The 12401-nt window shown below is 35.3% G+C and overlaps 1 protein-coding gene across 5 annotated transcripts in view; it reads left to right on the top strand.

Annotated features, from left to right (window-relative positions):
* The window catches only part of LOC145248900 (putative thiopurine S-methyltransferase), a 113257-nt gene that overhangs the window by 65903 nt on the left and 34953 nt on the right, over nucleotides 1-12401 (top strand). For all 5 annotated transcript variants that reach the window (XM_080110675.1, XM_080110674.1, XM_080110677.1 and 2 more), the window contains one exon: nucleotides 2987-3079. In XM_080110675.1, the coding sequence (XP_079966801.1) occupies nucleotides 2987-3079 (93 nt within the window). The remainder of the gene's footprint in view (nucleotides 1-2986; nucleotides 3080-12401) is intronic.

Here is a 12401-nt window from a genome sequence, read left to right as displayed (position 1 = left end):
GTGACAACAATACTCCATTTTAGGTCGTACCTGGCTCTCATACAGATAGAGGACTGCATCAGCAGTGAGATATCTACTGGAGCAATAGAGTGATCCAACCATTTTTCCAGCGATCTCAGCAACAAATTTGATGTATGTGTTCCATTTCAGATCAGGAGTGAAGGTCAGTCCCAGAAGCTTGTCAAGACATGGAGCTTTCCCAAGACAAGAGCCATTCATTTTAATTGGAGCATGATGAAGATCACAGTAATTATGATGAAATTTCCTTTAACAATTACAAGAAACCTTCTCAACCACGAACAGCTATAGTTAAAGATACATTACCTGAAAGTACTTCTTTCAAACTCCTTGTCTTAATGTTCACAGGGAACATGAGTTGAAACAGATACACCGAGAGCATTGCCAAGGCTGCTGTGAAGAAGGTGGGCTCTCTCTCTACCATGCTAGAAAGTTACTTACGCCTGAAAGTATCCTGTACAAGCCCACCATTCGCCCATGTATGGAGTATTGTTTTCACATTTAGGCTGGTGTATCTGCTACTAGTCTCTCATTCCTGGACAGAGTTCAAAAGAGAGTTGCCAACCTGATAGGTCCTGAACTGTCATCTAATCTTCAACCTATTTCCCATCGACGAAATGTTGCATCCCTCTGCCTGTTTTACAAGTATTTTAAACTACAAACCATAAGCTCTTGTACCTCCTCGACATACATACCCCGACAAACCTAACAAGCAGCAAAGTCCCACCCCTACATAGATGTAAGAAAGATTTCTAGTCTAATAGTTTCTCCCCCAGAACTACTAGACTTTGGAATTCCCTTCCAAGTTCTTGCTTCCCCAACTGTACTGACATGCAGAAGTTCAAGTGTAATGTGAACAGACATCTTGCTGCTCAACTCCCTACATAATATTCCTGCAACTTATGTTCCTGATAGTAGCCTCCTACATAAAAATGGCAATGTGCCTTGTTTGGGGTGAAAATGTAATTAAAAAAAAAAAGGAGAGAAGCTTAGTTTTCAATGCATTAAAATTAATCCGCCACCTTTTTAAAAACATCAGACCTCCTATGCATTTCTAAAAAGAAAAACGTTTTCTTCCTGAATATGATTTTGTGCTATGCACCACATAAATATCGTAAACTAAATGGCCTGATAGAAAAAAAAAAAAAAAAAAACAGACTATTACTGAAAATTTTATCAGTTTTGCTTTCATATTTCCATGATCATCAGAATCTTAGATGAAACAGATTCCATCTATGAAATAATAATAATTTTATTTATTTTATATTAAAAGGGAACTAACTCTTGGCCCTTTGTTATCTCTCTTGACCAAAACAACATTTTGAACAGCAGAGTTATCTGCCTTGACATTCATCAGTCGAGAACCGGGAAATACTTAAATGGAGGTTTTGCTCAATGACAGACAATTAAATGCGTCCTAATTTTCATTTTTCAATTATGCAATAAATAATTATTATTGCTGATCTGCAGAATCGTTTTCATCCGATTAATTTCTTTATGTTTGTGTTTCACCACTTAAAAAAACACTTTATTTCAATCATCATCATCATCATCATCATCATCATCATCATCAATACCTTGAAAATCAACCCTTCGTCACTGTTGTAGAGTGAGTGTTAATATGGTAGTATATGAGCTACATGGCTAACAGGGCTCTGGTGAAAACCCAGGAGGATTTGGCATCAGGATCCGTCATCTTCTGGTTATATCTGCTTCTGCTTGTGACAAGCAAAGACGTCTCAGATGTGTCGCTTGTTGAGTTTGCGCATGCGCATGCACAAACACATGACAATCAGTAGCCAAAAACACACTGAGCATTTGGGGTGAAACTGTCAAAACTGATGTCGCCGTAGGTGAATAGGTCAAGTAATTGACCCCCACAGCTATCGGGTCAAAACACCAGCTTGAAACAGGTCATATATATATATATATATATATATATATATATATATATATATATATATATATACAGGAAGGGAAACGCAAGCCAGCAGTCAGAAAGTGACATTAGCATGAGCACGCTGTTGAATCAGCTCCACTCCTGTTTTCCCTCTGTGTTTACAGTTTGGGAAAAACATACACACAAAGCAAGAAATAAAATGATATCTTTTATGTTTGTCTTACAAACAAATTTGTGTTGTAAATTGTTTTCTGGCTGATGAGGAACTACCGGCATTCAACCCAGCTACATCAGAGATGCAAATCAACGGAGTGAAAGTATAACATAGTGTGAACACAACTGCAAAAACCTAACATTGCCATCTCCCCTTTGTGGCGGCTATATGCAAATACTGAGTTGTCTATGAAATGACGTCACAGTAAGGAAAAAGAAAAAGACTATAAAAATGAGAGAGAAGATGATCACGTTAGAGACATGGGTGACGTCTTGTCCATAATGAGAAGTCACGCATGGCAGGAGAATGAGGAAATAAATGTTGTTACAAAAAAGTGGAGTCGAGTTATTACTTGTCTTATGTTCCTTTGCACCTGAGACTGCAACGTGTGGGCCCCGGGTGTCTATACAATGTTAGAAAAGTGACAACGTTGCTTCTGCATCATTTTTTGATGTGTTATTGGCTAAATATGCCATTAAACTTTATTTGCAACTGCTGAGCCTTGCTACTTCCAGTGTGAAGGGTATGAACCTGCAATACTGACAGGTACGAGTAGCTGTGACTAATGAAGAAGACTTCATGCTGATCAAACAATCACAGGGCACGATCTTTGTGAGCTCTATGCAAAAGTTTGACTTGCTTAACAACTATCATCATCATCATCATCATCATCATCATCATCATCATCATCACAATAATAATAATAATAATGATGATGATAATAATAATAATAATAATAATAATAATAATAATCACCACTACCACCATAGATTAAATGTTGCCTTTTTTACAAGTTTTCATTTGTAAATTATGTTTAATTTAATTTTAGCTTTTTTTTTTTTTTTCATTTTTAGTTCATTGGAGAATCATTTAGAGAAATTTATCGCTGGTCGAAAAGGAATCAAAATTTTTTTTCCTTTATGTGGAAAGACTGTGGATATGAAGATGTAAGTAACATTTTATAAACATTTTTAAGCTAGTAATTGTGCAGTAAAATTTTATATTTGCATTCCTAATATGGATCAAATAGCAACTTGTATTCAATTTATCATATACAATGAGTCGTTTACATTTATTACAGGTATTGTGTGCCAGTATTAAACAACGCAAATCGCATATATATATATATATATATATATATATATATATATATATATATATATATATATATATATATATATATATATAGTAATTTATAAAATATATATGGCGATTAAGCTACACTGAATATTCTGCGTTTCATCCACTATAGGATTCGTCAGGCTTATGCGCGAATTCTGTGGTTGCTTCTTGTTTTTATATATGTTGAGGATTTCTAGTTAGCCAATCAGCTTTCTAGTATCCACCGCGCCCCTTCCTATCAGCCAATGGGCATGCATTTTATTGAACAAAGGATCTGTTTTAGAACTAGGTTAGTGGTTTAAGGTAGATCTTTTCCTTCCTTTTTTTTTTAATATATATATATATATAAATATACCTATGTGTACACACATACATGCACATATATATATATATATATATATATATATATATATGTGTGATCGTTTATGTATATTCATGTTTGTTTAATTTATTTATTTGTTTGTTTTCTATTGTTATTGTTAGTTTTAAAGCTATTTTGTATCGCTATCCTAGAGTAAGTTTTATTTTGTGAAAGGGCGTGGTGGATACTAGAAAGCTGATTGGCTAACTAGAAATCCTCAACATATATAAAAACAAGAAGCAACCACAGAATTCGCGCATAAGCCTGACGAATCCTATAGTGGATGAAACGCAGAATATTCAGTGTAGCTTAATCGCCATATATATTTCATAAATTACTAACTAGCTCTACCTACGTATTGAGCACTTTTGAAGTAAATACTTAAAGTTTACGCATAAATCTATACTTTCGTATATTAAATTTATGTGAGTAAATGAAGTATTTATATATATATATATATATATATATATATATATATATATAGTGGAGATGGTAATTAATAAAAACTGAAGAAAGTGTTCAATACTGTTGTAGAGCAAATACGCGTTTTATTTTTTATTACCGTATCTTACGGCAAAAAAAAAATAAAATGTATATGTATATATATATATAAAGTCGGTCAATTCTGACAGACGTTAAAAAAACATCTTAAAAATTTCAGCAGTATTTCACATGGTTAACGGTGACCGAATGAATTAAGTCCTTGCTAATGAAGCCAGAGATGGTTTCTGTTGCTGGGTTCGAATCTATCAACCGGCGGTAATCGTGACACCCTGCACTGATGATTCCTGAAAGGATGAAACACTAGTGTCTTTAGGTATTTAATAATTATTATAATAAATAATTATATATATATATATATATATATATGTAGTTCAAAAGTAAAACCTCCAATTTTTTTAACGGAAAGGAAGATCTACGAAAACAGGAATAGTACCATAAAAACGAGTGACCCTTAGTGCTTCAGATTTATTTTTCTACATAGTCACCATCATTCTCAATGCACTTTTGCCAGGAATTCAATGACGCATCTCTGTTTCTGATGCACGTCTATGACAGGGGTTGCTTTCTTAGAGTCTCACACCATCAATATCTGCAACAAAAAGATGAAACTTTCAGGCCATGAATGCATAAGTTCAGTCATCAAAACAATGAAATTAGCAACCCTCTCTACCCCTCCCTCTTAAAAAATTAGAGACTTTAATCTGAAAGATGATACTTCTCACTGAGAATTCTTTTGATTGCATTTTGTTTGTTAGCAGAAGCGGGCAAATTTTATTTGAATATCAAATATGTCTGTGCAGAGAAATTTGGATATTGATCAGTGGTGAGCATTGAAGTATTTAATTTATGCTATACCATGAATCGTTTCTAGAAGACTATACACCTGAGGGTATCCTCTACCTCTACAAGGCTACTATGCGCCCATGCATGGAGTATTGTTGCCACATCTGAGATAGAGCATCTACCACTAGCTTCTCCCTCTTGGACAGGTTCCAAAAAAGAGTCTTCAATCTAATAGGTCCCACCTTGTCAACTAAGCTCCAACCCCTGTCCCATCTCTGCAATGTAGCATACCTGTGTCTGTTTTACAAATATTTTAATGGAATGGGCTCTGATGAACTTGTTTCACTTGTGCTTCTCCACGTACATAACCCTGACAAACCCGCTTAGGAATAAAATCTTATCCCTAAATGCCAGAAAACTTTCTACTCTAATAGTTTCTTCCCTCGAACAGCTAGACTTTTGAAGTTCCTGCCCTCTATCTGCTTTCTTGACTGTACTGATATGCAGAAATTTAAATTTAATATAAACCAACATCTTGTTAATCTTTTCTAGTCTTGGTCCACAATATTAGATTGGTGGAAAAATAATGTCGTTTTTTTTTTGTTTTTTTTTTACATTGTGGTCACCACTTATCAAGGCCCGGAAGCCACTTAGGGATAAGGGTTATTGCGTGATAATCAATGGAATAGTATCGTAGTAATCATTAGTATTGGAGATTTGATAAAGTGTTTTACTTAAGAGGGGGGGTCGGTTCATCACGAATTTGTTTATGTTGGACTTGAAGACATCCAAGTTGTAGTCAGATGGGAAACAGGCAAACGGAAGAGAGTTCCACAGGCGTGCACTTCTAAGAAAAAAGCTTTGTTCATGGAATTTACGTTTAGATTTAGGCACAGATAAAGAGTGGGGAAAATTATTAACAGTGATTTCAGCTAGACGGGTGTTTATCATGAAAGATTGGCAAGGGGGGTACCAGAGATTGGAGCTCAGACGGGCAGTTGCCATGGAAATAAAGATAAAACAAAGACAGGCTCACAACGTCTCTTCTGTGGAAGAGAAGTCGCAGGGAAGAGAAAAGGGCATCCCCCACTAAGCCACGAAGTCTATTTTGTACTCTGTCAAGGCAGGATAGGCTGTTTTTAGCAGCTCCTGCCCAGATGTGGCAGCAGTACTCCATCCTTGGACGTACTTGGCTTTTATATAGATAGAGAATTGCATCAGTAGTGAAATATCTTCTGGAGCGGTAGAAAGATCCCACCATTTTCCCAGCGAGCTTGGCAACAGACCTGATATACGTGTTCCATTTCAGATCAGAAGTAAAGGTTAAACCCAGAAGCTTGTCAAAACATGGAGCCTCTCCAAGACGAGAGCCATTCATTTCAATTGGTTCCAGATGGGGATCAGAGCGTTGATGATGTAAAGATAGGAGCTTGGTTTTAGATACATTAAAAGTAACCAGCCACCTCTTCCCCCACTGTACCACGCGCCCAAGATCAGAGGAGAGAGAATCAGAGAGAACTTTATCATTTACCGTCTTTGATGTGTTGCTATAGATGGTCGTGTCATCAGCATAGATATTAACGAATGATTTAAGTATCTGTTTTGGGAGATCATTGATGTAGGTCAGGAAGAGAGTTGAACTTAGGATGGACTCCTGAGGGACTCCAGCATTAATACTGTAGGCCTCTGATTTCTGCCCATCAACCACTACTCTTATGAACCTATCAGAGAGAAATGATTTAATAATTGAGAAAACATTTCCAGCTATATCATAGCTGGAAATCTTGTGAAGTAGGCCTTTATGCCATACCTTATCAAAGGCCTTTATATAAAAACAACATAATTTTTGCACCAACCTAATTGTAGCCTCTTACGTCCAAGTGGTGACATGTCTTGTTAGAGGTGAACAGGAGTAAAAAAAGAAAAATAGGTATTTTGTGTCAGTAAAAGGGTGCGAGTAACATTTTATAAAGATTTCAATAAAAGCAATATTACTTGCCACAGAATCACACGCTGGTATTTGATCAATAAAAATTTTTGGTTGCACTTCAACAATGGATAAAATCACAACTTGTATTCAGTTGATCATATACATCGGTTACAATAGGTACTGCATTTTAGCATTATATAACACAACAAATATTAAGGACATAAATAACATTTTTTAAGGTTTTTAATAAAAGCAACATAGTTTTCTTCCAGGTCATAAGCTGGTGTTTGATCAACATCAGCTGGACCACCTACATAAAAGCGGCTGATATTGCAGGATTGAAAACCTTGATGATCTCAGAATCACAGCATCCTTCAAGTAGTCTGGAGTAACTGAACGGTTTATTTTAAAATAGATGAGAAACGTTGTGAGAAATTTTAGTTACAATGCCATTTCATGTTTTAAGCCGGCTACGCACAATTCTTGTAGGCAGCCTGTAATTGGTTAATTTGTATGGGCCAAGATAATTACTTGGCGCCTTTTTTGTAAACATCCATTTTGTTTTTCAGTCTACGAAAACCTCCGGCAAGAGCGAGACTCACCAAAAGTCGGCTCCAAGAAGAATGCTTTATCGAGAATTGAGCCGCAACAATTTCTTCATGTTATATCACCTAAATGTTTGAACTTTTCTCAATTCAATTAGGGTCACAAGGGACTCGATTTATGCCTAATTAAAAGCACCAGAACTCTTGCCGAGAACACCATAGCTTTGAGCCCCTAAGAGGCATAGGCCATCTACAACTTTGTAGATGCTTTTGTAGCCACTGAGTTCTTTTTACGGGGTGAGGATGCTGGCCCCATGCCCAACCTTTCCAGAATGTACATACAGCACCTAGCCTTCCCAAATGGTCAACCATCTGATACTGGCCAGGCTCAACGTTGCTTAACTTTGGTGATCTGGTGAGAACTGGTGTGTCAACGTGATTGTGCCGTACAACTCTTGCCAAGAACACCATGAATTATCGTAAACATTTTCAAAGGAAAAACCACGCTACCACTCCAACAAAGGGAGTTAACAACTGGCTCGCACTTTGAAAGACAAAACTGACCCACCCTTTTGCAAGGACTGTACCCGGACCAATAACCTTTCTTTCTCCGCTCCATCGAGACAAAAGATAAAAGCGCGGAGGATATTTCTAAACTGATTTTGAGCTAACTGAAGAACGATGGGATTCAGATTGGTGACTGTATTGGCCAGGCATTTGACAATGCTGCTATTATGGCACGCCACTGATCGGGTGTGCAGAAACGAATCTCCAAAATCAACCCAAAAGCGCTATTTGTGCCATGCACTAACAATTCATTAAATCTGGCTTTATTACATTTTTGGCATACTGGACCGATTATTCTTGTTCTTTTCTGCATCTACACATCACTGGGACGTCTGGATTTAGTTGACCTGTCTAAGTATTAAACGGACTATGGAAACTAGATGGAGTAGTCAAGCAGATACTGTAAATGATGTGGTAAAAAAATTATTGGAAGTCATCATTTCCCTAAAACAGCTCACAGAAGGAGGAGAAAATGCAGCCACAAGATCAGATGCATCTCTAATTCTCAACTCGGTATTGTCGTTTCCGTTTCTTTTATTTTTGAGCTTTTGGAAAACTATTCTCCCAGAAATCAATGATGCCCAGAAGTATCTTCAAGAAAAGGGGCTGATGGCGTTGAGAGATTGCCTTCTTCTGAATAGAGAAAAGATGGTGGACATTTCAATAGACGAGTCAAAAAAACTCTGCTTTGAAATGGGGATAAGCATGGAGCATCGTATACGCAAAAAGAAACGAATGGGTGGTGAACGATTGACTGATGCCGCACTGAGGTTTGATACTGAGTTGAGACAGAAAATGCTATCTATCATAGACAGGTTGACTGAAGAAATATCTTGCAGATTTCAACAAGTTCACAATCTTGCAAATAAATACGCTTTTCTTACACCGTCATATCTGCTTGATGATAATTATGATTGTCAGCTTGGTGAAGTTGACGAAGATATAGAAAATGATAAATTCTTTGCCAAAAGGAAGAAATTACAGTATTTTGTGAAAGCTTGAACTATTGAACCTTATACAGAGATACCACCTTGGGGATTCCGTCCCTAATATTGTGAGCTTGCTGCACATTTTCCTTACCCGAGCTATTAGCGTTGCCAGCTGTGAGTGCTCTTTCTCGAAACTGAAACACATAAATCAAAATTCAATCAAAAATGAGCCAGACAAGGCTTACAGACTTGGCAAATCTCCATAGAGAGGGAACTTTTCGATAGAGTGAATTTTGATAGGGTTATTGATAACTTTGCCGAAAAAAAAGCACAAAAAGTATGTTTGTAAATTTTCAACCGACTTGATGCCTTGCGATAGTTCTCTCACAAAAAATAAATTTATAGCCTTATTTTCAATTCATAAATACATTCATTAAAAAAATTTTTAACTATTTTTATAAAGAATTGGAACATTATTAAGAACAACAAATTTCTTAAATTTCGCGCTTAAACTTATTTCAAAAAGCATAGATACAAGACGTTTTTTTTCTTTTTGGGAGGCTCAACCTCTTAATAATAACATTATGAAGAAAAAGAAAAGAAAACTACATCGGACTATCCTCTCGTTGATACGGCCATGTTTTTGTGAAAATTCAGAAATAACAACAATAAAACAGTAAATAAAAATGATTTTATCATTTCTTAACCTTTTCATGTTTACAAATGTTCTCATTTATATTTATAAATACAAATTTCAAATATTCTCATTTAAATTTATAAAAAAAATGTTTTTTAAAATGTGTGACTTTCCATTTCTTAAATTTTGTGCTGAAACCAAGCGATTACACACAAGGATTTCAAAAAGTGCCGATACAAGATGTTTTTTTTCTCTTCGAGAGGCTTAATAATAATATTATGAAAAAAAGAAATGCAAACTACATCGGACTACATATTATTTGGCGAAAATTCGGACTTTAACAACAACAAAAAAGTAAATAAAAATGATTTTATCATTTCATAAGGTTTCAGGTGTCCAAATGTTCTCATTTAAATTTATTATTATATTTGTTTGTGTAGCCAATTAATTTAATTTAACATTTTTTTTTTAATTTGAATTATCCGTTTTTATTTTGAAAAAAATATTTGGTTTCTTTTGTTTCATATTAACGTTTACATAACTCCTTTCAGATTAATGTTTACATACTTATTATTATTCAAATTATTGAAAAGAAATTGTTAAATTAAATCAAAATTTAAAAAAAGCGGAATTGTGTAAACATTAATCTGAATTGTGTAAACATTAGTTCAATGAAAATAAAAATTTTGAGGACTTTTTGGAATTTTGAAGGTTTTAACAGGTTGTCATATGCCAGCAGTAGACAGGGGGCGGAAAAACAAGTAATCATATGCCAGTGGGAGAGGGGCAAAACAGGTAATCATATGCCAGCGGGAGGAGGAGTGCAAAACATGTAATTATATGCCGGGGGGGGGGGTTATATGCTGAGAGGGGGAATAAGTTTTCTGATCGCCCCGGGCGGCAAAACTGGTTCTACGCCACTATATATATATATATATATATATATATATATATATATAATATTTGAATAACATCGAATGTAGTGCCATTATTTAATAATGTATGGTCTTTTGACCACGTTTTTAAATGATGTTTCCTCCCCCGTTGCCAACGTTAATCTTGAAAAGTGTTAGCTGAAAGACGTCTGGATAAATTTTTTTTTTTGCCCCAACCCTTATTTACTCCTTTTATCTAATTTATGTTTTTTAAACATACAATTAGAGCTTATAGAGAAATATATTTTAGAAGTGTATTTTGGTTTTCTTTTCTTTGTGAAATTTTCTTCTTTAATGGTTGCCCGGGTGTTTGGAGGTGTATGTTGAGCAAAAAAAAAAAAAAAAAAGCGGTCAATTTTTTAAACTTTGACCCCTATTATAACCCTTTAGCATTTATTGTTTTGGACTCAAATCAAGTTATTAAGTTAGATCCATGTCCAAGGAACCTATATCTAAAATTACAAGTGTTTATATAACCAAACATTTTTATAGAAGAGATAAGAATATAAAAGCTATTTTCAGTCATTGAGTTAATATATGTGTATAAGTAACATCCATATGTGAGTATTTGGCAGCGTGGTAGTGTGTATGTGTGTGCGTTGTTGTCACTTTTTTTTTTTTTTTTTCTATCCATCTTTTTCTTCTAGGAGGTGAGACATCCGACCAGATGTCTGACATTTACCCCTATTTTAGTGAGTCCAACCAAGAGATCTTTTTAGGATTCTAGTCGTCCCTTTCAGTGCATTCGCTTGTATCTCACTTGCACTTGGTTCATCGGGTATACTTGCTATGTACTTTTTTAAGTTCTTTTTCATAAGCCCAGTTGCTCCTATGATGATTGGTATAATTGAAACCTCTTTTAATTTCCAATTTCGTTTCATATCATACATAAGTCCTTGATACTTTGTTATCTTTTCCCTCTCAGCTCTGTTAAGCCCTGTATCATTGGGTACACTGACCTCTATTATGGTCGCTTTTTTATTCGCTCTGCCCCAAATCACTATATCTGGTTTAATGGCTGCACTTTCTAGATATGTACCAGTAGGAATTATGTAGTTATAGTGAATGGTGTAGGTGTCATTCCCAACTGTTTGCTCAGGTATATGTTCCCAGGATGTTTTACTACACTGAACGTTTAGTTTCTTACATATCTTCTAATGAATGTATTTACAAACTCCGTTATGCCGATATATATAATAACCATCTCCAAGTAGGACTTTGCAACTAAAGATCAGGTGGCCCACACTCTCAGCCTCAGTGTTGCAGAACCTGCATTTATTGTTATTGCTTAAACCACTCATGTTATTAGTATGTGTATAGATATGCACGAGTTGATGAAGCTGATATGTGAGTCATTAAGTTCTTTCCTTTTGCGACTTGTTTTGGTGTCTTTCAGGTGCAGTTGGCTTGAGAATCTCTGTTTCTCTAGCTATTCCCTATTTGTTTTATAGGAGTTTCTAACTTACTATATTCACGTGTATGTGTTACTTTTTGGAGCTTGAAACAATCTTCATTTGTTGGAAAATATTTTGAGTTGGCGTTTCTGTGAGACTTTCTTGCTTTGGAGAGTGAAAAGAAAAGCAAATTCCAACAAAGAGGAAAAAGAAAGAGTGTAGCAATTGTAGACAGTTGCTTTTTAGTGTTCGTAGGAATCATTTTGTGATTCCGCTACAATATCACTATGTTTGTCTTGATTATTACTGGCCTGTAAGGTTACAAAAATTTCTATGCTTTTGAATTATTGTATAATTATTTTGTATATATTTTATATACATTTATTTATATATGTCCTTATTTAAAAAAAAAAAAAAAAAAGTATCTAAATGATTGATATATGAATTTTTTTTTATTCCATTTTTACCTCAAACAAGGCACAGTGCCACTTTAAAGTAGATGGCTACTATCGGGGACATGGAGTTAATCTGTTATTCCAACACCATGTGCGGCGACTGCATT

This window comes from Euprymna scolopes, chromosome 27 (assembly GCF_053919585.1).
Source record: "Euprymna scolopes isolate OS-2025 chromosome 27, ASM5391958v1, whole genome shotgun sequence".
Classification (NCBI taxonomy): Eukaryota; Metazoa; Mollusca; class Cephalopoda; order Sepiida; family Sepiolidae; genus Euprymna; species Euprymna scolopes.
Note: the sequence above shows the minus strand (reverse complement) of the source record. Positions and strands in the feature narration are given on the sequence as shown.